Raw genomic sequence first — 25161 nt, 5'->3', positions numbered from 1 at the left:
TTAGGGCGCGAGTTATAGTCACTTGAGTTAACCATATGTATAACTGCTGAATTTCTATGGTTTTATGCAAAGAAATTCAGAACCCAACTATAACGTCCCTGTAACCTTTGGATTTTTCAATGAATATATACAGACACAGATTACAATCCTGACATAGCTTTTTCACCTCTTCATCTCTGCAAAAACGATGCAAATGAATTATAGCGATTTTGTTGAGAATGGCACCTGCTTTGCAGCGCTATGAAATGGCAGAACCTGCATTACCAAGCGTTTTAAAAAAAAAACTAGTTATTCCCTGACTACCCCAACACGCACCAGGCAAGGAACCCTAGGGGAGAGGATGTGGTGTAAGGGCCAAAGCTGACAACTTTGGAGCTGGGGATCACTGTTCGAGTCTTGGCACTGGCTCAACATCCTGGATTCTGAGCAAATCGTTTAATCTCCCCTTGCTACGAAAAATGAATGTGTTCTTGTGTAATGTAACCAGTGCTCATGTAAAGAACTGTAACACCTTTGTATCAAGTTTGCGTAATATAAAACTGCAAAAAATAAATAAAGTGTTCCAATACCTTCATGTCGAGTTTGCGCTACATAAAACTGCAAAAAAAAAAAGACCCAACAGACATCACAAGTAAACAGCAAGATGGCTGAAACCCAGGAAGGTGAAGAAACAACATACTGTCATGAGCATGAAGCGGCGAGGCAAAAGAAAAAATAGCACGCAGACACAAAGGCATCTGTCCGATTGTGCAATTATCCATGTAACAGAATCGGTCTCCAAGGCAGTAACAAACCAGCCTCAAGACAGGATAAACATAAAGCATTTATCAACAACATCAAGGGATTTTTGAAAGGCAGGCCCAGGCCCGAAAAAATATGATAAGTGTGAGATGGCCATGGTTAAAGTCCACAGAATAGATGACGAGAGTTTGAAAAGCAGGGCTTGTGTGCTGCTATGCTCAACCTAAAAAGGGCACTTGGTGGACCAAAAACTACCTCTCTGCCAAATTTGGTGTAATTCTGTCCCGCAGTTCGGGCTGTAGACCTGTTCAAAATCCCTCTGAGAATTAAACATGGGGAAAACATGTTTTGAGACCCCTCTTTTTCTCGGCCCTCACTTGACGGAGCACCCTAAATCCTTCCAGACAGTTGCTGGAGTAAAGTTTGTTGGGAAAATTTCATAACGATTCATCAATCAACACTTAGGATATAAGCAAGTAAAAAACACTTTTCTAGGTCCTAGGTCCTAACTATAACTGACTAGTACATATATCAGTATTACAAAGAAAAGTTCACTGCACTTCAGGAATCCAAAAATATTGTCTTTATTTGATCCACAAAAATCATCAATGCGTATCAACTCTTAAGAGTCTTGCTCATGGTTAGTGAGACCTTCAAAATTTTTCTCATTATATACAGCAGACCTGTCCTGCCGACCATGAGGCATTCTGGATCCTGTGGTTCAATTTTAAAAGGTGACAGCATAATGAATTAAATAGGCATTCAATAAACAAAGCATGATGGTTGGGCCATAAGGTGTACTCTAACATGTGCAGAGAAGCAACAGGAGACTTCGTGGAAACAACTGGTGTAGGTGTTATGTCGCCTTGGATGGGATCACAATCGGTAAAATAATCCATCTCTCAAATTAGTGACAATTGTACCACACACATAATAGCTGCAAATGCATTAACACGTTTGTGGCTTAAAAAATAAGATATAAATGTTAATTGGAGCATGAATGGGTGCATCCTAGGTGACATAATACCTACACCATAGTGGCCATCCTTTCAGCAGCAGCACTCCCTCTTCCTGGTAAAGTATCCCCAGAACCAGAGGTGTACTGATGAGTGGGTGTTCGGGGTCCAATATTTATTCTGAAGTGGGAGAAGCTTCTTAAAGTTTCCCTTTGAAGTCAACAGGCATCTTGCCTTACCTGTCCAGGCTCCAGACTGTCTACAGGGAGGGGGGTATACAGAGCTTTGAGTGGAGGCAGAAGACAGCTTATTCCAGTGTAAGTAGGGCTGTGCCCAAGCTCCTTCTTCCCATTCTGCCAGTGATGGCCAATCCAGGCACAACTAAGCTTTCAATTGTTTGTGGCTGTCTAGGAGGAATACACAGAGCCCAGCTGACAACTACACCCACTCATGTGACACAGTAACAGGCTACAGGCACTAAATGATTAATGCAGAAACATGGCAACTTTCAGAAATTTCAAAATTGTAATTTAAAATCAGACTTTACCATCAGAGAAGATTTTCGTTTAAGCTATGAAGCATGAACTGGTTACCTGTTCTCATGTGAAAGTTACAGCTTATTAAATATGACAAGGTAACTTTAATGTTATCCTATGGGATAGGTAGGCCTTGCAGTAGCGGAAAATGAATTTAAGAGTTTTTCATAACCAGGTCATGTAAAACATAAAGTTACATGTTTTATTTTTTAAAGACACTGTACTCCACCCTCTGGGCTGACCAGGTGACTTATATGTATTAAAAAGAAAGTTTGGGCCTAGCAAGAGGTTTACTTTGCGAGGTCAAAGAGAGCACAAGCACTGGGTAGCAGTGGTAAAGTGCTCAGTGTCCTAAAAGACATCAAAAATGGGTTCAGAAAAGTGGAGGGAGAAGGCAAAACGTTTGGGGATGGTCCTACAGAAAGAGCTAAGTCCAACATGATCCCCCAGCAGCCAAAAGCCAGAGTAGACTAATCAATAAATTGATGGGATTCCCTGTTTAGGTGGTGGAACATGGACAAAGCCCCTGTTATGCATCAGTACTTGTCTGTTCTATGCCTCTCTGAACTCAGTTGGATCCCTCTGTCTATACTCTCCTGAGCCACTGAACTGACCTATGGGGAATCCTACTCCTCAACTGTAGCCCCCATCTGTGCAGCACCTAAACATAACATGGTCACAGATGCATCTCAGTAGACGTGCAGTAACACCATGGTCAACAAAGTGATGTGGCCCGTTCCACCCCTTGGATCACAGTTTTGACCTCAAACCAAGGAAAATTCTGCCCATTTTAATTGATTGCCTGTGGCCTCACTTCTCATACATTATTATTGGGAGGGTTAGCAAATCAGACCAATCTACCTCAAGTAAACATCAGGTTATCCATTTCCAACAAGCGAATAGTATAATCCAATTTGCTGCAAATTCAGGGAATCACAAGACAACATATTGGAGGATGGATAATTGATTGATAAGGCCTACTTTTTTAACAAACACTCCATGAAATCTTAAAGAAGGCAATGGCACTTTCAACAAAGGGTTCAGGACACATCTCTCTCAGCAAGACCTCTACCAAAAAAAGCCAGGACTGTGGTTCTCTTTTCCTCACTTTCATTACTCTAGCCAAATGTTGCCTCATCCTCCTCAAGATGTGCCCGCACCCTCCCTTCACTGCAGCATACAACGTGCACTGTAAAATGGCCTTAATGGTTTCTGCATGCAGGTACATTCTTAAGGAACTTGCTGCAAGACTTACCCCACCCAGTTACATAGTAGAACTTCATTCTTCTGTCCTCACTCATGTTCACTGCAACAACTTTACTCCACAAGAGAAGACCTTCAACGAGCATCCAAGCAAAAGATGCCATAAAGAAGAGGTGCAGGAACGCAGTCACAGTAATGCAGACGACCTGGTGAGAGGGCAGAAGTCACATCATAAATTGCCAAATGACATTATATCAGTATCAAACAACCAAAGTGTGAGTACATCTTCTGATACGGGTGTTGGTGTTTATACATGTGAGTACTTCTGAGAAGCTATAACAGTTACAGCATTTCAGAAATACCCACATGCAAATGTAAGATAATGCTGTGGAAGGAATATCATTAGTGGCGTAGACTAACCAAAGGAGAGAAGGGGTTAGGGAAGGATAGGGATGGGCTACACAGCAGGGTTCTTGGCCTGAGGACCTGCCTGGCCCTAATAAACCTAAAGGTGGACTCCCTAGGAGGAGAGACTAGGAGGTATCGGGACCAGAAGAGGCAGAAGAACCATTTTAAGATGGCTTGTTCAAAGTTATGAGAAGTCAAGGGTAGGTGAGAGGGAGGGAGTAAAGGCAAGGCCCAGGTCATGCAGGTCAGAGTAGGAAGGCCACCCTTGGCAGACTAAATTGCCTGAATCGCTTACTCATTATAAATACATGCAACTGGTGGTTCTGGGAGGGCCACCTCAATGGTGTCTCTTCTTTTAGTGTTTAATTTGTAAAAAAATGAGTGCCGATGCCCAACTCTCTGCTTGCAGGCCTGCGGCCAGTGCTATTAAATGTCAGTGCAGAATACCAAGGAGGTGCAGTCTTCAACCCACCTTCCCCTTTATCACAATCTAGCACGTTCCTGCTTTCTCCTTTTGTGACTGTTTCTCCCTCCCTCCCTTTCACTTTCTTTCTTCTGTGTGTGTTTCCCTCCTTTGGTCTTGGGAAATGGCGAGATGAGAAAAAATATGTGCCAGATCCAAAAAATGTGTGCCTGTAACCCCCATGCAACCGCCAGCTCAAATTAAGCGTTGCTTCTTTTACAAAAAACTAAAATACACAGGCCTTACCAGTGACCAGATGTTTGATTACAACCTCGTTCTCTGCCAGCCTTTTCATGGCAGTAACACCGTCATGAAAAGGCTGACAGAGAACAGGTGCAGGGGACCACAGGGGGGGCACCTGCACGGCCCATGCACTTGGCCTGGGCAGTGCAGGCCCCCCCTGCCTAGCACCCTGGCAATGTTTGCTGTGTGCTTTGCAGACAGTGAACATTGCAAGGGTGCAATGTTCGCTGTCTGCTATGCAGACAGCGAACATTGCCAGGGAGCTAGTGCACCCTGCTGGCTACAGCATTGCCGCCTGCTTGATTATGAGCTGGAGAGAATGCTGTAGCCTGTGTCCCGCTAGGCTGGCGGGCAGAAACTTAGGTTTCCACCCCCCAACCTTGCAGGAAACTCTTAACGGGTCCGGCAGAGAGGTAGCCAGTGTGGCGGCAACCTCGCCATCTGAAGTTCGGCGGACGGTGAAAACCGTCCGTCAAACTCCAAATAAGGCCCCTAGTCCTTCAATTAAGGTTAAAATACTACCTATATAGGAAATATTTAATTTTTCCCATCCCCCCAGGGGATGGATACTCTCAAAAAATGCAGCATCTTATTACATGCATCTAATAGATATTATTTACTGTTATCAACACAATAGTAATTTTGAAAAGAGTTAGGAAGATTTTTGATCTCGGGACAACCTCACTCCAGTTTCTGTGGTTTGATTAGGCCGACAGAAGTACTGCCATGACTGGTGTGCACTTTCACTCCTCAAAACACTCTTGTAGTCTTGTCTATGTTTAGGCTGATTTAAAGTGCAGAATTTAGGTTATTCATTCTGTTTTTTTAAACCTTAGTGTACTGCATAGAAGGTCTGTGCTCCTTTCTGATTTCTTTCTGTACTACAACTACAGGCATATATTTAGAATTATTAGTAGCAAATCCAAATATAAATGAAGTCCTACCTCATTCGTTTTTGCCAGTTCACTAAACATGAGCAGGGCTTCCGCTGCAGCTAAGGCGAAAATCAAGTTCTTGTGCACTGTGGTTCGTTCAGATTTAGGAACTCTGGAACAGAGAACATTTTCAAGATAGACACATTTCAATCATCTTCAAGGTGACAACTGTAGCTCACCCATAGCATGTGATTGGTTTGGTTCATACTCAATTTTAGTTCTTTTTATGGCGCCTTGAAGAGATGTACAAATTTGCATAATTTCCTTATGAGTAATTACGCAAACTTTTGGAAAAATTACACAAAATGATTCGAAATGTAAGTCCATATTATGGACTAGTACAAATGTTATCCTTGTGTCCATTTTGGACCAGAGGAACGTACATTGTGAGAAAAACATAGGGCTTCATCACAAGTTTGGCTGTCAGTGGTGGCAGTTGGACCACTGCACTCCTGGTGGTCTGACTGCCAGATTATGATCCTGGCTGTCAGACCACCAGGAGACCACCGCATCCGTCGGGATTAGGTGGCAGTCAAAGTCGTGGTCAGCCACGGCGGTGCCGAATTTGGCACCGCTGTGCTGATCACAACTTCCTTTTCTGCCAGCCTTTTCATGGCGGGGTCCCCACCATGAAAAGGCTGGCAGAAAGGCAGTGTTGGGGGACACAGGGGCACCCCTGCCCTGTCCTAGACCATGTTGTGGTTAGTGCAGGCTCCCCATCTGCACCTACAGAATGCGTATTCTGATATGCAGACAGTGCACATTCCGAGGGTGCTGTGTACGATGGCATCAGCCTCGGCCTCCTAAGCGAGGCGAGGCCAATGCCGCTGCACTGTTTCCACCGGATTGACCGGCAAAAACTTCATAATATGACGGTTTTCGCTGGTCAGCCTGGTGGAAACATCGTAATACGGCGAAGGTGAGGCCACCAGCTTGACGGCTGCCTCACCACCACTGTATTGGAGTTGTGGTGGTTCAACTGCCCAAATCATAGTAAGCCCCATAGTCAAAACACATGTGCAACGAACAAGAGCCTCTCACATTCTGTCTGTCCACACTGTTCTGGTGATCCTGCAATAGGATTTGAACCAGACCAACCGCCAGTTATACCAAATGGTGTAATGGTGTAAATTTGTGGCATTTTGTGTAAAAAAGGGTAGCACAGAATGACGGAAACTATGTGAATTATGCCAGTGTAACTGAAATTTCACTCAGATCCCATGTGCCTATCTTCACACAAAATTATGTCTTAAAACCCATGCTGTAGATTGTAGTGGAATTAAATAGCCCTTCTTAGGATCTCATGAATAGTTACCAGGAATGAATATCTCTCCAGACAACTACGAGTGGTCCAGTTATCCAAACCTGAACATACTGGTCTAGAAACACTGGACCCAGTTTTACTGTGCATGCATCTGCACCCTGTAAAACCACGGCTGGAGAGAGACAGGGTTTGTGGGAAGTGGCTCAGTCACAACCGGGCCACAGCTTGCCATGGCCAAAACTGACTACCCTCCAGGGAGTGGATGGAAATGGGAAGTAGAACAGGGGAAGAAGAGTATCCTGCAAAGAAGGATTACCTGAAAAGTACCATCTTGAGCTCTTTTCTGAATTGGAGAGAGGTGGTGCCTGGTTGATTTCCACTGTCAAGGGTTTCCACTCCATTAGTTAAAATAAAGCCTCCATTTTGTCTTTTCCTTCCTGGATTTCCTGACTTCCATTCATTGCAACACTACCACTGAATGTCTTAAGAAGCTTCCCAGACATCTTGATCTTGCACTCCTTCCTTATTCGCCTCAATTATCTATTTCATTTGGCCTTCTTTTTAACCCTTAAAAGCCCTTAGTTCCCAGAGTCTCAAAACACTCTATGCAAAGGTTCACAAAATTAATCTTTGAGAGAGAGCAGTGACTTAAGCGGGCCCCTTCACTTTCATCTCTTGTGTAAGTAGCCAATGCTGTCACATGGAATTCCACACTTAACTTCCTGTTCTTCAAGTTGCTATCCCTCATAAAGTTATTCAGAACCGAGGCATTACATTTCATCCTGGCACAAATAATGCATGCATCACCCTTGCTGTCTATAAGCCACATAATAACTTGGCTAGTAGGACAAGCATAGTACTATCTTACTATCCATCATACTATCTTACATAGTAATAGGGTGTGTGCCACTGTTATGGGGAGAGGCCTATCTTTTTATGTGCAGTGTTCTCCAACCCGACTGTGGAGTCTCTACAGTTGTAAAGTTACTATTAACTTGCAGTTTGTGAACAGCAAAAAAATAGTTAACTTACACAAAATTGCAAATTTACCTTTGTGAATCCGGCCCGCAAGATCCTATTCACAAAGTTAAACTTAGATGTAAGTAAATTCACCATGTAAGTTTACTCTTCTACTTATGAGTACACTTACTACCTTGGGCTATTCACCATTTAGGATTGTACAGTTACTCGAGTGCGGTTTTACATGGTTCCTCTCCATGAAGCATGGGGTGTAGCCTCATGTACGGGTGTACAGTTACTACAGCCAAAATGCAGCAGTAGTAAGTCCAGCACCACACATGGCCAAACACTGATACTGTAACATCCTCTCATAGAAAATAACAGAGGTAGAGACTTAAAATCAAACTCCGTGGTGCAGAATGTTAAATGAAATGAAACAATTTAAAATAATTACAAATCCAAATAGATTTAATTTAATGTAAACAAAGTAAACATTAAGCATTTTTATTCCATTCTAATAAATTTTTAATTGCCTTCTTTTCATTTAAAAATGAATGTAGCAACATATGTTTTACTTTAGGTGATTTTTGTTACTCTAAAAATATTAATTTAATATACTTTAATACATTAAACATTTAATTCAAAATTAACATAATGCATAATAATGCTAAAACATTTTTTCTATATTTAAAATAAATATATCAACTTAGTTTACATTGATATTAACTTAAAAGATTTTTAAATATGATTATAATATTTTAATAAACTTTGAACATTATCCTTATGCTTTACCATAGTGAGATCTCTGCTCTGGTAGTGGAGAGCTCCCTCTAGTAAAGTACAGAAAAAGTAATCAAGTTTAATAAACTTGAAAAAAATTATGACACAAATTTGTAATCTTATTAATATATATTATATTTTTATTTTTGTCTTAAATGTAGAGCAAAATAAAAGGTACAAATTAAGAAATTAATTTCACAGTTAAAATGCTAATGTTTTGAACATATTAAATTAAAATAATGTTTTTGAAATTTAAATTAAAAAATATCCCCATCTAAAGTAAAAAATATATAGTAATAAGCATTAAAAGTAATTTACCTAAATAGTTTAAAGTAATTTAGGTATATTTTATTAAAAAGTATTTTCATGATGTTATAAATAATAAAGTAATTACAATATGTTAAAATAAATATATGTTTTATTTTTAGACATTAAATTAAACACATTTATATTTGTAACTATTTTAACATGTATTTCCTATGGGGCTTTATTTTAAATTGTTTGCAGTACCAGTGATTAGCCATGTGTGGTGCTAAACCTGCTCCAGCTCTCAGCAGGAGTACACTTATGACTGTTTTGGTTTCCTTTTGGCTGTAGTAACCTTAGAAGTGCAGTTTGCAAATAGGAATGGGCATACTGTTTTGTGGATGGGTGCACATTCTTTTGTAAACCTCCTCCTAACCCTCTCTTAAACTGTAAATACTCCCACCCTAACTCGTTCCCTTTAGTCTTATGCTTTCCCCATGGTTACCCCATCACCCTTCTGTTAAACCTGCAGTTTCCTTCTTTTTCATAATCATTGCAGACAAGAAGAATAAAGACAATTTGTGCTGAGAAAGCACAGCAGAAAGCTGGGTAGTATTTTTGTAAAAAGATATTAGAGCCACTTTAATGTGAGTCAAGTTAAAATAATACTGTGGCTCATATTGTGTGGAAGCATGCAGAGATTCTGGGCCTGAATTAGGGTTTGACAGATGAGTTCCTACTATCTTATTACAAATGCATTGCATCCTATGCCAATTGTAATAAGATGGACAGGACATTTTTCTTGCTTATGAATCTAAATCAGGTTCTCTATTTTCCCTTCAATGAGCTATAGCATGGAAGAAATAAAGATGTTGCCATCAATATCTGTAAGTGTCCCCTTTCTTCTGAACACGTTTTCTTTTTTAGCAAAATATACCTTAAGAAGGAGAAGCCACTTCCGTTTTACTGCAGCGCTAATTATGCTGCATTTCACCCTGTCTGCTGGCTCTGGTAGCATGTATTGTGACTTCAGACTTTAACCGTAATAAGTTATTACTGTTGACTATCTATATCATTTCTTTAATACAGGTGACTAGAGGTATCACAACAGGCTTTTATATAGGAATTGTAGGCTCCTTATATAGAAGGTATTTGTAGAGAAGTTTACCAAAATACACTATGATAATTGCCCCACCAATGCAAGCATCAAATTTATATTTGAAATTAAGCAAGACTTCCAAACTTTGTATCACGTATCATAGCGACAACACTCTTTTTAGCGGATATCAATTTTTGTAGGGCAATACACAGCTCTCAATTTTCTGATCCCTCCCGAGTTTCATTCTTTCCACCTTTCCTTTCTCACTCTTTCTCATCTTATCGCTCCTTCTTTTTATCCCCTCCTTTCTTCCATACTGCCTACAATTCCTTGTCCTAACTTCATTTCATCCTTTCAGGATCCTTCTTTTCTATTTTCCTCTTTCTTTTTGCCCCTCCTTACTCCTTTTTTCTTTCTCACCTTCTTTCGTTTCATTCTTCTTTCCTTCCTCTCCTCTGTTTCTTCTGCAATATGTTTTTTCTTCTTTCTTGCGCCCTCCCCACCCCAAATGAACTCCAAACTAGGGATGTGCTGGCTTGCTCTGATCACAAGGCTGCTGCCCAGCTGGGTCTTTGTACAAATTGTAGTCATCTGACACACAACATGGCACAACAGATTATACATTTATAAAGTCTGTTGATGATAGATAATGGACTGAATATACATACAGGTTCAGATGAGTGAGGACACAACATAATCCTCTACAGTGAAATGTATGTGGTCACCAGTAGGGAAACTTACCCAACAGCCAAGAAAAGAATAAAGGTCACAATTAAAGCGCAAAAGGAGACACCACACCCGACAAACGTCAAGGTCTTCAATGTAGACTCTTCCTCCAAAGTTCTCTATTTCAGCAAAACAAATAGCATTTTGTTTCTTTAGTGAGCACATAACATATTCATGTTTTGTAGAATGAATGTTAAAATATGTATAGATTGAAAAGTTTATTTTGTATTAGGTTCGCTAAAGTTACAAGATTATGCTTCCACCAAATTCACAATTTTGTTTTTTACATATCACAAACGTGGTTAACTTGATGGTGTTTGCATAGTTAAACAAGCATGGGTAAAGACAATAGGTTGTGCCGTTAATATGCAGTGGCAGAGCTATTGACATTGCCATTGCTTGTTTTCATTCTGTACCTCATGGTAAGAAAATTAAAGATGACTATGTGCTCATGCAATGGTGGCCATCTTAAATTATTACTGTCTGAAATATAACAAACCATTCAAATATGAATGCCTGCTCATCTCCGTGCACATACACACATGCGCATCCACCGGTGGCCATCTTGGAATGCTTTCCTCAAAGTATACCAAAAACTCATAGTAAGATGGTGACAGTGGGCCCACATGAGTCCAAGATGGCAATTTTGAATATATATTTTTGAATTATATTTATTTAATATTTAGCATTTCAAGAAAGCTGATGGACACTTTGGAACACTAAATAAAAAATAAAGTAAGCACAATATACCACAAAAATTAGCTAAATCAATTAGCCTAGTAACAGTGCACAGAGAGGTACTGTGCCCTCACCAGAAAGTGCAAATGGCAGGGTGGGAAGTAAAGGGAAAGGAGAGCATGAGATGAGCAGCAAAAGCGAGGAAAGCGACTGAGGGAAGTGTGGTGTGCAAAAGGGGAGGGATGCAAGAGCACAAGGGCGAGGAAGAGGAGTAGAGGACATAGAAGTGAGCAAACACGTACTCAAAGTTCCTAAAACAAGCCTGCAGCTACGTTTCCGTGGATTTACAATCATCAAACAAAAGAAAACAAATGCCCGTAGTGAAATTATGATGAAAAATGTTCCTGATGTCACACATGGAAGAATAGAGATTTACATCAAGGAAAATTGGTAAGAAAGCAATACTGTAGTGGGTGGCCAACATAAGAAACAGACAAAAGTCATCAAAAGAATACTAGGTGATGAATCAAGTAAGCCATTAGTAGTAAGAGGCAAGGCCTAAAGCCCAGGCTTATGAGCATATTTACAAGGAAGTGGCACCTGAGCTATGATGTGCCACTTGTCTTGCGCCCCCATGCCCTCTGTAACCTCTCCATGGTAGCGTCTTATTTATAGTATGGCGCAACATGGTGCACGATAGCACAATAGCACCACTATTTTTGATGCTATTGTGGTGCATTTGTCGGCTTGCGCCAAAAATGATGGCGCTAGTCCAGCAATGCGTGGGGAGGCCCATTGGAAACAATGGGAGCATCACTTGGATGCCTGGCTTTGGCAGGCATTAAAAATGATGGGAAAAATGGCAACGAGAAACCACGTAAATTTCACAGAGCCATTTTTCTGGGCCTCCTAACGGGGGAATGCCCCCTTGCATACATCATGCCTGGAATAGGCATAATGTGGCGCAAAAGGTTACAAAGTGGCGCAATGCAAGCATTGCACAACTTTGTAAATCTGGTGTGGGGAAAAGGCGTCCTTGACACCGCCATAGCATAAACAAAAATTATGCTAGGGTGGCACAAGGAGGCACTATGGGCTTGTAAATATGCCTCTAAATATTTTGCCAATAATGAGTTTTCGGCAAGAAATAGAAAGAACACACAAAAAATGGAATTTGTGGGGTGCAAAATTCTCCTGCTGTAAGTTTTTTCGGTATGAAAATGTGCTCACAGGTGAAGCTGTGTAAATGTCACTAGCTTTGCAACTTGATGACGTGCAAAAGATGTGCATTGCGGTAAATCTGTCTGTGGAACTTCGATCCCACTACATTTACTTTACTCATGGTATATTGCAAAACATTTCATAGGATGTCTTGGATAATAACAGTTTCATTTGTTGGATCACAAAATGTATGTATTGCACTCGTGACCCTGGTCAAGTGGAGGCTGATGGATAGAGTGTGGTGACAGCTCAAACATTAAGGGCCCGATTACAACATTGGCGGTCCTTGGACTGCCAATGCTGCGGTCGGACTGCTGCTGTTGCGGTGGTCCGACGGCCACATTACGAGGTTGACAGGCAGACCCGCCAACCCACCGTCGTCCCCGCCAGGATCTTCAATACAACCCCATAAAAAGGCTGATGGAAAATAGGTGCTGGAAGCCACTGGGGGCATTGGCAGTGCAGGGCTCCCCCTGCCCAGCACCCTTAAAAATGCACACTATCTGTTGTGCAGACAGTGCGCATTTCAAGGGTGCTGGGGCCCCTGCGTACGGCAGCATTGCCGCCGGCTCAATTATGAGCCTTCAACAATGCTGCAGCCACTTTCCTGCTGGGCTGACCAGTGGAAACCTTTTTACCTAGACTAGTGGCTCTCCACGTTTTCACTTCTGTGGAACAACCCACTTTATCATTACCGGAACCCGGCGACCCCCAGTGAATCGTTACTGGAATCTGGTGACACCTCCCCCATTGAGTCATTACCGGAAGCCGGGGACCCCAGCCTTTGCATCATCGATGATTTAAACTAAAAAACAATAATCAAAAAATGCAGAAACATGCATTCATCAAACACATACACAAACAATAACATTTCATTTAATTTGCAAACAAATATAAATAAGGAAAATAAATATTTCAAGTTTAAGAGGAAGGTTGGAGCATTTCTAAATTTCATTGATTTGAAACCACACATCATCCATACTATATTCTGTTTGATGCACCGGTACTGCTCCCACAAATCAATCTGAGAATACCTCTAATTTCAAATTCTTTGAAATTTACAGTACATTTTTAAATTTTCAATTGTACATTTAGCCAATTTATTTATATGCCCTTTATTAATCTGTTATTATCTTTTAATTGTCTAAGCAGTCGCAGACAGTGGCAGCCGGCAGCTTTAGGGGGGGGGCAGGATACACACACACACACACACACTCATTCTTTCACACACAGACACGCACGCATGAACATCCGTTGACAACACTCATACCATTCAAACATGCACGCACGCACCAAACATTCATTTTAAAAGATCGCACACACTCATTCTTTCACACACACATGCATGCACGCACATCCATTATCAACACTCATAACACTCAAACATGCACGCGCGCACCAAACATTCAATTTAAAACATCACACACATACAAACACACACACTTACCTTCAGCCTCCAGGTCCCTGAAGGGTTGGGACTGCTGCCTTCCCTCATTCAGCCAATGAGGGAAGGCAGCAGTCCCAGCCTCATCACAGAGTGGGATGGGGTCAGTGCGACTGCTGACCCCACCCCACTCTGTGACGAAGTATCACTGATTGACAATTCGCCCTGGGCACTTAAGGGCTAAAACCTGAAGTGCCCAGGGCGAGTGTCAATTGGTGATGCTTTCCTCATCACCCAGGGGAGGGCCTCGAGGCACCTTTGCTGAGCCGAGGAGGACACGCCCATAGGAGTTGTGACCTCCTCAGGCCAGCAAAGTTCAGCTCAGGCAGCCAGGAGTCTGCGCAAATCGCGCATGTCTGCTCCTGGCTGCCAAGCTGAACATGGAGAGTGTCTGTCAGGCTGACCTTTGTCCAGCCTGACAGACACTCTTCATGAGGGGCAAAAGGTGGTGGGGCGTGGCCCCTCCGCCCTAAAGGACGAGCCACCACTTTTGCAGACCCCCTGAGGAGGATTTACCTACCCAGAGGAGTCCCTGGACCACAGGTTAAGAACCACTGCATTAGACCATAATCTATTGCACTCTGTAAAACTCAAGAAGTATAGCTCTAGTGCTCCACACCTTTCAATGTAAATCTTTCGAAATCTCAAAGATGAGATAGGTGGTAGAAAATTATTGACAATGCACAAATGTCACCTGCCCCACCATGCATCCAAAAGTTATGGTGACGCTTACCTGAACCTCATATACTTGCAAGAGGATTGCAAAGTTGGTGGTGTGGTTGCAGAAGCAGGAGGTATAGTCCGACACAGAACTCAGAGCAGTGCAGCCAAGTGTAGACCACATGCCTCCAGTTTCTGGGCTATTCGGAGGAAAAAAACATAATAGTGAAAAACAAATGGATGTGTGTAAAAAGTGTCCTCCTATTCTCCCTGAATGTCAGAAGCTCATCAACACCTCTCATACCCCCCTGGAGTATACTGCAGACCAAACGTTCTGAAGCTGGAAAGGTTCTACCAACCTTCTCATCCTATACAGTGACACGAAGAGGCTTTTATCAGATGATCTCAGACAGCTGCTAAGAGTGTAAGAAAATGACATCATTCACCATTTGAAGGTCTGATGCCATCACTGAATTGACACCTTGTACCTTCAATAGCTTCTTTGCAGATGACGGTTTAGAGGAAAGTGTAGTGCAAACAACAGAAAGTAAACATAAGTCTTAGACTAGTGTTCACTATTTGTTAATGCCACTCCCTTCATGCCTCCTGAAGCCAGGAATTGCAAGGGGAAATCTAGGGCATCACCAACAAAATGAATCTATTGCATGCAATACCAACACATTTTGGTGGCATAATTTCCTAACTTTTAAAATGTCATTCAGTGGGTATCCCTGGTGTAATTTTAATCTAGAGTAACTTTCTTTAATGAAACAAAATCAAGGCTTTTTTTTTTTAAAACACAATATCATACTGTACTATCTCAGTACACCAATAGCAAAATATCTCACATTATTTTAATTCACATTTTACAAAAACATACTACTAATGTGCTTGCGTCTTTTCATTTACTAAACCTATGTACTCAATTGCTACACCTAAAACTCAGTATTTTGCAAGATCTTTCTAGTCCTAAATACGGGGATTTGGGTGGTAATCAGGAGCCTAATTATGTACAATAAGTTGTAAAAAGTAATGTGACTAGATAGTTTCTTAAATTGTGTTAATAATTGTGACCCTAACATACAATTAACATGGAAAATCAGAATGCATTTCTAGATGTTGTGGTCGCACAGGTAAATAACCAACTAATCATTGATTTGTATATGAAACCCCTGATAAGAATACACTACTGGAATGCCCACGGTAACATTGAAAGAAGGTAACTTGGGCTTCTGGTCAGGCAAAATATTAGACAGGGAATGAATTGTGCAACTTTTTTCACTTGCACGAGGAATGACATTGATATACATGATTGATTAATTTAGAGAGCTTCCCCCTGTAAAATATCTAAATGGGAAGTGAAAAGAACACAAAACAATCTAAAGAATATTTTTCTGAAGACAAAAGAGGCTAAACAAAATCAAATCTCACTCAATGCCTCTGTAACCAAATTAGAAATAAATGGCATAAGTGAAATAAAATTAAAAAAAACACCATTTGTCCTCGAAATAAACAACTATCAGACATCAGCTGCTACATATATTTACAGTGAAAAGGATGAATTGGTCCTAACAGACAGTTTTGGTTTACAATAATTGAATGTAAATGTCCCACGTAGTAGCTGGGTAGTGTGTAAAACCACAAGAAAAAATGTAACTACAAAGAATATAAACATTTGTTTGATGATATTGAAATTCAGACAAAACCCTTCTGGATATTTCTTCTTCTAATTGAAATTAAGGTGCTTTTTCAACAAAAAAAACTCTTATCAACTCATATTTATATTACAAAGTCTGTTGACGGTCAAGAAAACAAGATTTGGATCAATATATTTGACATAAGGGTAATATTTATTCATGATTCTCTCAGGATGACAACAGTCAGGTAAATTCTTGAGGAAAAAAGTAATAAAATACCCTTGCTGAATTTGTTAATGTAATACCTAAAGAATATCCTTAACAGTGGGTCAACAAAAAAATTCACCAACCTAACTAATGTCCAAGTATAAATCACTATCACCTGTTTACTTAAAGTTTGTCTGTGAACATTATGAACCAGGGAAAGAAATGTCAAAAAGACAGTACTCAGTTAAACCAGGATGAGCTCTCAAGCGATTCGCAAAGGACTTGTTTCACCACTTCCTGAAAAAGAACAAAAAAGTGATCCCTAGGACTCCGTGCTACTGTGGCTGATCGGTTGAATTTACAGCATTTCATATAGATCAGGATGCAGAACCCAAAACATTGGTTTTGTTCATATTATTTCTTTTAATGCAAACTTGCTACCCACTTTTCAAAAGTGAGCTGAATAAATATTTTCTAATCCTATAATTGTAAACATCTGATTAATTACATGTGATCTAAAGAGTGTTACTCACACCCATATCCTTAGACCATTCATCATCTCAATGGCTTTACACTTCAAGAAGTTTATCTTAAAATGGCAATCTTCTTGAAGATATAGAATGTCATTTTCAGACTCCTAGTTTCATTCTTCTAGGACGATTTTTTAAAGGGGCCAGGCGGTATTTACAATGATCTATTTTGTGCCTGAAGGAGACTACAACTTTTCCAAAAGACCTTGGGCCTGATTAGGAGTTTGGCAGAGGGTGAATATCTGATGGGGAGGTTGCCGCCACACTGGCTACCTCCCTGCTGGACCCATTAAGAGTTTCCCACTAGGCTGGTGGGGGTAAACCTACGTAAACAGCGTACAGCATTGTCCAAAGCAAAGCAGACAGTGAACACTGCGATGGTGCTGGGCAGAAGGGCCCCCTGAACCTGTTCTTTGCCAGCCTTTTCATGGCAGTGTTACTGCCATGAAAAGGCTGGCGGAGAGCAAGGTTGTAATTTGCAGGGCAGCGCTGCTTGTAGACCTCCCTGGTGGATTCGGATCTCCATCACCGCCAGAAAAGCTGGCGGTCGGACCGCCAGGGTTGTTATGTGGTGGTCCAGACCGCTGCACTCATTATGAATCCCCTATTGTTTCAAAGTTCTCTTTTCATCTCTCACTCTGTTATTTAATTCCTACCTTTTGAATATCAATACATGAGAGTTAAAATGTAAGGAAATCTGTATCAACATACTTTAACTAAATAGTTTATTAGCGAAAAGTATATGTTCATGAGCACATGTGCCTTATAAAGGGGAAGGATCAAGGAATGGTTTGCCTTGAAACCTTGCAAACATCCCCAGGATTGTCAATTTGTTGAAATCCACAATGTCATCCACAACCCCTTGAACTCTGGAAAAGGTTGGAGATTCATTCCAGCAAAGGCCTGTAGTAACTCCCCCTCATGGTGGGAAGAGGAACGAAAAACTTCCAACCTTAGTAGGGGTTTGCAGAAAAGAGTTTCTAAACTAGAAGAACAATGGTTTTTACAGTGGAGAAAAACTGTGCATTTGCACAGAAGGGCTGCCTTTACCTAATGCATAGTTGTACCCAGACACTTTACTGGCATTACGTGTGAAGTCATACATCTACACCTTTGATTAGAAGTATGTTTAGTGATGTAAATGTACATTTATTGTACACCAGGCTTACTGCTTCTTTCAAAACATATTTTGAATTACAATTACACATTTAAATTTTCTCTGATTTGCATTAGCTATGTGTGTATGGCAGAGAGCCCTCTGGCTTCATATAACCACCTATAAATAGGTGCTTAGTTGCTCTTGCTATTGTAAAATAGTGATAATATTTAAAACCACTGAAAGCATGCATGCAAATGTTACATCTTAAGTTAACAGTGTGCATTTCAAATTCTTCAGAAGAATGAAAGGAAAAGTAAACCCTGGCAGGGTTCAAACATATGACCTGTGTGCTGCTCAAAGCTCTCAGCAGCAGGTGCATGAAATGGCTCAGCTAATCTACTAATTGTGATTGACACACAGAAGATACAACATACCTGATGCTGAAGTTCCAGAAGACACAGACTGGTTGAACTAGATGTTCATGGTGTTGTGGACTCTGCAGTGCATTAGGTAGAGAAAGAAATGAAAGTATGGTGAGGAACATGATATCTGAAAGGTAAGTTATCCTGTATTGTATCGCACAATGAAATGCATCTCTTCTGTGTAACCATCTCTAGTAGCTATGAACCTCAATGGGTCCAGGGACATTTATGTCACTTTTTGAGCTCAAGTGCTGCTGACACAACAGGTTATAAATGCTTGTGCTGCTCAGTCAACACTAAACATTGAGCCCCTCATTACGACACTGGCAGTCTTATGAATGCCAGGCCGTGGTGGCGGTCAGACCCATGCCTAAGCGTTGATCCAACTGCTTTGGGGGTGGTCAGACTGCCACATTATGACTGTGGCGGATGCGCCACAGTTGGACCGCCAGCACTGCCAGTTTCCCTCCACTGGAGGGACTGGCGGTGCTGGCAGTGCTGGCGGTCTTAATCCACCAGGGCAGCGCTGTATGCAGCGACGCCCTGGTACTTCTGACCCCCTCTCTGCCAGCTTTTACTTGACGGTAGCACTGGCATGTAAAGGCTGGTGCAGACGGGGTGCAGGGGCCCCCATGGCCAGCCCTGTTGTGCTTTTCACTGAAAAGCGCAACGGGTGCTGTTGCACCTTATGCACCACAACATTGCTGCTGGCTGAATTAAGAGCTGGCATCAGTGTTGTGGGCTGGTCCCCGCTTGCCTGTGGGCGGAAACACTGTTTCTGCCTACTGACCCAGCGGGAAAGTTTTAATGGGGCTGCAGGAAGGCAGCCAAACTGGTGGCAACCTGACAACTGAAGTTTGGCGGAAGGGCTTTTCTGTCTGCCAAACTCATAATGACCCCCCTGGGTGTTTGCCCTTTTTTGTGAAGTAGGTCTTCCCTCATTTGCATGGTTCGGCCACCAAGCAATAAGGCAATTCCTTCACTCGTGTGCATTTCATGTGGTCCTTGGCCCCACTCCAAGGTCAGATTTGTTGGGCAACTACCAAGTCATTGACAGTGAAACAGGAGCCAGTGGTTGGGCATAATTTCAACCACTATCAGCTAAAAAAGAAGGTGTTTTAAATGAGAAAGAATACCAAGACTCAATCGTCCATAATACTCCAAGAGGTTTAATGGCACGAGTGTGGACATCTAGCAGGTGGGGATAAAGACCTGATGTTAAATTTAAAATGTCCTACACATCAACGTTCTATGGTCTTCTGCAGACCTACCCATCAATAAGCAGCAATATAGACAGTGATAGAAAATGAATAGTGTTTGAATAAATATATTTCTAGGTGGTAAAAATAGAGATAACTTTCATATTATTTCCATTGAGAAGCCAATGCTATCAATGGAATGTACATGATGACCAAGGATGACCAAGATGCAGCTGTGTTTTTGAAACGTTCTGGGTGTAATGTTTTTCTTACAACACTGTACATTTGCACACTTTCTGGCATATCACATTATTTTTATTAGGTGAAATGTCTGAGCTTATGGCATTATTCTAAACTGAGACTCGTTTTGGGTACACATCCTATTGCAGGGGCATGAAAACAACATGAATGAATAGAACACAAAAGTTTATTTTTTACTACAAAAGCAGGAGAAGATTGCAAAGTCCCAACTTAAAATAATTCTCTTAACTTTAAAAAAACATGGAGTCACAGGCTCATCTTATTGATCAGTTGGTAAACAATGGCTGATTATACTTTCTGTGTTGCTTTTAAACATATATCTTAGGTCATAAGCTCAAAAGACTTACTGACAGAAGACCCTGAACATCTCTTTTACAATGACCAAAATGGCCAATTCACAAAACAAAATTAAAAGGGTAGAGCCTTAGATCTTCACATGGATGTGCTTTTACATTTTTTTGTATTCACTAACATTCCCAGTAGTACGTCTAAAAAGAGGCACCAAGCGTAGGTTTCAAGGCAGGGCCAGACAGGCCCTTTTATTTCACTGGGCATTTGCTGTAACCCAGGGCTGCTCCTGGTGCCTCTGTCACTTTCCCAGTTGCACCAGGATTATTGCAGCAGGCACAGGGAGGCTTCAACATAGAGAAGCAAGGAGGGGAAAGTAGAGAGAAAGTAATCATATTGGGAGAAGAGAGAGAACCGAAGAACCGATAATGGGTGGATAGACAGAGAGAGATGGGAGAGAAGAGGGGTGGAGTAGGGCTGCCACGTCTTCTTTTGCTTCTCCATGTGGGTCCTGTTTCCACGTTTACTATGAGGTGTTTGGACAAAATATCATATAAAAAATATTGTCTGGACAAAATATTGTCTCAAGAATATTGTGGACAAAAATATTGTGAAGGTAAGTTTTTATGAGTAAGCAAAGTTTTACTGTATTTAACTCCACATATATATCTTGACATATGTACCATATATATATATATATATGTATATATATATATATATATATATATATAAATATATATATACATACACACATATATATATATATGGTACGTAGATGTGGAGTTGAAAATAGTAAATCTATACTTAACTATTTGCCCTTAATCTTCTTGATATGTTGGTCCTTGTTATTTTTGACATGACATTCTGTTCACGGGATATTTTTGTGGACCAATATTCTGTGAGACAACCACACCACAAGGAAAAGTAGTGCACAAAAAAAGTGGCGGTCAATGCAAATCTCAAGAGGAGGGGCGGCCAAGGGGATGGGGGGAAATAAAATAATAATTTTCTTTAAACTTACCTTTTCCTGCCACCACTGCCTGCACCCTCGCTCCTCTCTTGATGGTGATGGTGTCTCAGCAGTCCCTGGGACACCAGCACAGACTCCCCCACACAATCCTGGCACTACTCTTATGCTATACCTAGCATGAGAGCAGCACCAGGATTGGTCTGAGCAGCTTGGTCTGCTGCTCAGACAGTGCCCTGGAGTCTGTGCAGTTTCCCCAACCTGGCTGTATAACACAGCCGGGTTGGAGAAACATAGGTGTGCATGTCAGCTAGGCCGGCCTAAGATGTCCGGCCAAACTGACATGCACATTTAGTGCACCCACCCCACTCCCCATCCCCTTTTCCCCCTCCCATTGCCCAGCCCCTTATTCCATTCACAGGCTGGCTGAGACAGCAGCTGAATAATAAAATTATAATAAAATATTGTTTTATTTTTCAGCTGCTGGCTCTTAGCCAGTGGGGCGACGCCCCTTCGTCACTGCTAAGGAGCCGCCCCTGAATTAAAATAACCTAAAATAATATTCTAGCGGAGATCTAAATCTCAGCCCGAATTTTTACCTTTTTATTTTGAAAGCGCTCCAACATGTGGAAATATAACCTCGGATATTTCAACCAGTGATTTGTGTGGGTATGCACATTTTTCAAGGTTCACAAATCCCCAATTAATAGATTATGGTAGTCTTCCCGACTGATAGATCTCTACCCATCTTCCAAGTCCCTACACGTTCACCAGTGGATAGTCCTCACTGCAGGAAACCTGTAGGAGTAAATGGAGTGGAACTGTGTGTTTGCTCCTTTAGCTTCTTTTTTTCTCTTCCTCTCCACATAAGACATTTTTTCACGTTCTCGCCATTAACCCTTCATTCATGACTGAGTAACGTGTGCAAGACAGACAGACTTTCCATCATCATAAGAGAGTTATGGGTTGGAAAACTTTTCAAATTCAGATTTTGTGAAACTGGATTTGGGAATTGCTACCCTAAATTCATATTTTTGGAAACATAAATGTAATTACTAAAACTATTTTTGTGAATGTAATGTCCTGTTCATGATTCTCAAAGCCATTTGCACAGCTAAGCAAAAAGTCTGATTCACACTAGTGTAATATTATATCAGTCTGGTTATTTATTACAAGAGTGAATGATTTGTCCGGGTTGGGAAAGTGGTGTTTCAGGGCACGGTTGTCTTAAAAAGTTTGTGAATTCACAAAATCTCAAGTATGTAAATATTTAATGAGTTTTTAAAAACGTTTGCAGATGATGGCAGATTTACTCTTGTCAACGGTATTAGTAAATATCTTCCAAGGGTAGCAAAGGGATTGGTGCACCAGAAACATTGGTCTGGATTTAAATAAGGGGAATATTTATGGAGAAAACATCATTCCCTTGGGAGTCAAAAACAGGGAAAAGGTGCCATTGCCAGATATGATAGTTCTTCATGCACCTTTGTTCATTCCCAAATTCATAAAAATGTTTAACAGGGCCATGTCGGGAAACCTGTGTTTCGTCTTGCAGATGTACATTGATACAGCAGATCTGAAAATCTGCATCCTCGACAAGCGGCAAACTTGTGGGTGCAAATTTCCATAATTTTTGTGGGTAGGGCCTGGGTGTTATTCATAGGCTGTTACATGTACATAAACCACATTAATATGTATAGGCACATTATGTACGTGTGCGTATAATCAGTACTCACAGATGTGGCTCAGATAAACTGGAATTGACCCAAGCCTCACTGCTTTTGTCCATGTAAGCTTTTTTCAGCAAAAAACGTGCGTGCTCATGTGAAAAAAGTCATCCAAGATCCCAGCACATTAAATTTTGCTCTAAAAGAGTTATTTATTGACATTTTCATGGAAGTTTGGCATTTTTAGGAAGGATTTCATCCACCCTTAGTTTTATTTAAAATTCTTTTCACTATAATCACACCTAGGTCCTTCCTATCAAATGCTAATAATCAGTGCTTAATTTGTAAATAAAAACGTGCCGATGGTCAGAGCTCTCCTCTGAAACACGCGGCTGCTGCATTTAAATGTGCGAGCACAGAATACTGAGGCCGCATCATCATGAAGCCATCACGGCCCTCTTTAATCTATTTAAAGCCACTCCCTGCCCCTTACGCTCACTCTTGCATCTTCCTGTTTTCTCCCTTTGTGACGCATTCTCGCTTTTCTCTGCCACAGTCTTTCCCATATGTTTCTTTTGCTCACAGTAAATGGTTGAAGCAGAAAAATAAGTGGCGGCCCTCAAAAATAAGTGCTGGTGCTCCGCACCGGAAACCACTGGCTCAAATTAAGCACTGCTAATAATAAGTAAGTCAGTCATACCTCATTTTTGTGCCAGAGATTGTAATACACAGGTGTGCTGATCTCTTCGTTATCGATAAGCATCGTTGAAGAAATGATGGCGGATCCCACTTGCGTGCTGATGTACCTAGTGAAAAATAGGGATATGTGTTCAAACATTGATTGTTTTCAGGAGCACAGCATCAATAACAACAGTGCTACGAAAAGGAGTTTCAACAGAGTAGCCAGAGTTGGTATTTTCCACATACTGAATTGATTTTTTAGTAATGTAAGAAAGTAATATGAAAAAGAGATGATAATGATTTATTTTTGAATGATGCATGCAATCCATTTTTAATTCACGCCAAGGGACTCCCAGTTTAGGGTCAGTTTACAAACTGGATCGGTGTTCCCGTTTCCAGATTTCCGTGCGTGAGGAGTGAAGATCTGATGTCAATTCTTGTGATGTCACTTCAAGTGAGGTCATGGGTTGTGATGTCACTTCGTTTGATGTAACTTCCTGTGATGCCGCACCATGATTTCAAACACTGTGGTGTCACGTGGCATGATGTCATATGCCATGAAGTCACTTGCATAGTGCTAAATAGTTTAGTCCCCCCCACTTCTGTTTTCTGAACTCGTGCCCTGTCTATCCCCCCACACCATGCTCAAAGCAGGTGCTAATTGGGACTAGAAATCCACACAGATTTGAGATTTCCATGCAGACTGTGACCTGGAAAAAAAGGATCCTGATGATTATAACCCATTGACGCATTGCTGGACTAGCATCAAAAAGTGACGCAACTCCAGCAATGCGAGGAAGGCTCCCATAGAGAAAATCCCTGAGTCAGTTTAGCACCTGATCAGAGCAGGCGTTAACATTTTGATGCAGTGAAGTCACAGAATGAGGCAGTCGAATGTTGTGAATTTCACTGTGTCTGTTCAATGTGGCTTTTTGCCCTGGGACGCCTGCCTTGCATACACTACACCTGGTGCAGGTATAATGTGACGCAAGGGTTTACAAATTGACGCATTGATACCCCTCAGTGCCCTTGCATACTTAGGTAAGGACGCCGAGGGGTATGCGCAGCACTGTGGTGGTACTTTACAGGGCTGAAAGAAGGAGCAGCCCCTCTATGTTTAACAATTACTGCAGATTAAAGCTTAATCTGTGCGTTTTTTAAGCATAGAGGGACTTCTCATTCTTCCAGCTATGTCTAAAACCATAATACATAACAGCAAACTGTAGTCCCCCAGGGAAAGTATTAGTGTTAGACTTGGCATCATTGGCACGGTCTCCCCTAACTTTTTGCCTCTACTTCCCAGGTTGTTTTTGTGTGCTGTACTCTGTTTTTGCTGTTTTTGTTTGCTCTGGACACTTTTACCACTGCTGACCAGTGCTAAAGTGTGAGTGTTCCCTATATAAATTGGATGTGTACATTGGCTTATCCATGATTGGCATATTTGATTTACTAGTAAGTCCCTAGTAAAGCGCACTAGAGGTGCCCAGGGTCTGTAAATCAAATGCTACTAGTGGGCCTGCAGCACTGGTTGTGCCACCCACATTAGTAGCCCTGTAAACATGTCTCAGACCTGCCACTGTAGTGTCTGTGTGTGCAGTTTTAAACTGCCAATTCGACTTGGCAAGTGTGCCCTCTTGCCA

General features: G+C 41.3%; 1 protein-coding gene across 2 annotated transcripts in view; it reads right to left on the bottom strand.

Annotated features, from left to right (window-relative positions):
• The window catches only part of ADGRD2 (adhesion G protein-coupled receptor D2), a 386891-nt gene that overhangs the window by 174446 nt on the left and 187284 nt on the right, over positions 1 to 25161 (bottom strand). For both annotated transcript variants that reach the window (XM_069241720.1, XM_069241719.1), the window contains exons 12-17: positions 23541 to 23646; positions 18471 to 18532; positions 14637 to 14763; positions 10576 to 10679; positions 5495 to 5597; positions 3489 to 3642 (exon numbers count right to left, since the gene is read on the bottom strand). In XM_069241720.1, coding sequence (XP_069097821.1) covers positions 3489 to 3642; positions 5495 to 5597; positions 10576 to 10679; positions 14637 to 14763; positions 18471 to 18532; positions 23541 to 23646 — 656 coding nt within the window. The remainder of the gene's footprint in view (positions 1 to 3488; positions 3643 to 5494; positions 5598 to 10575; positions 10680 to 14636; positions 14764 to 18470; positions 18533 to 23540; positions 23647 to 25161) is intronic.

This window comes from Pleurodeles waltl, chromosome 6, assembly GCF_031143425.1.
Source record: "Pleurodeles waltl isolate 20211129_DDA chromosome 6, aPleWal1.hap1.20221129, whole genome shotgun sequence".
NCBI classification, from domain to species: Eukaryota; Metazoa; Chordata; class Amphibia; order Caudata; family Salamandridae; genus Pleurodeles; species Pleurodeles waltl.
Note: the sequence above shows the minus strand (reverse complement) of the source record. Positions and strands in the feature narration are given on the sequence as shown.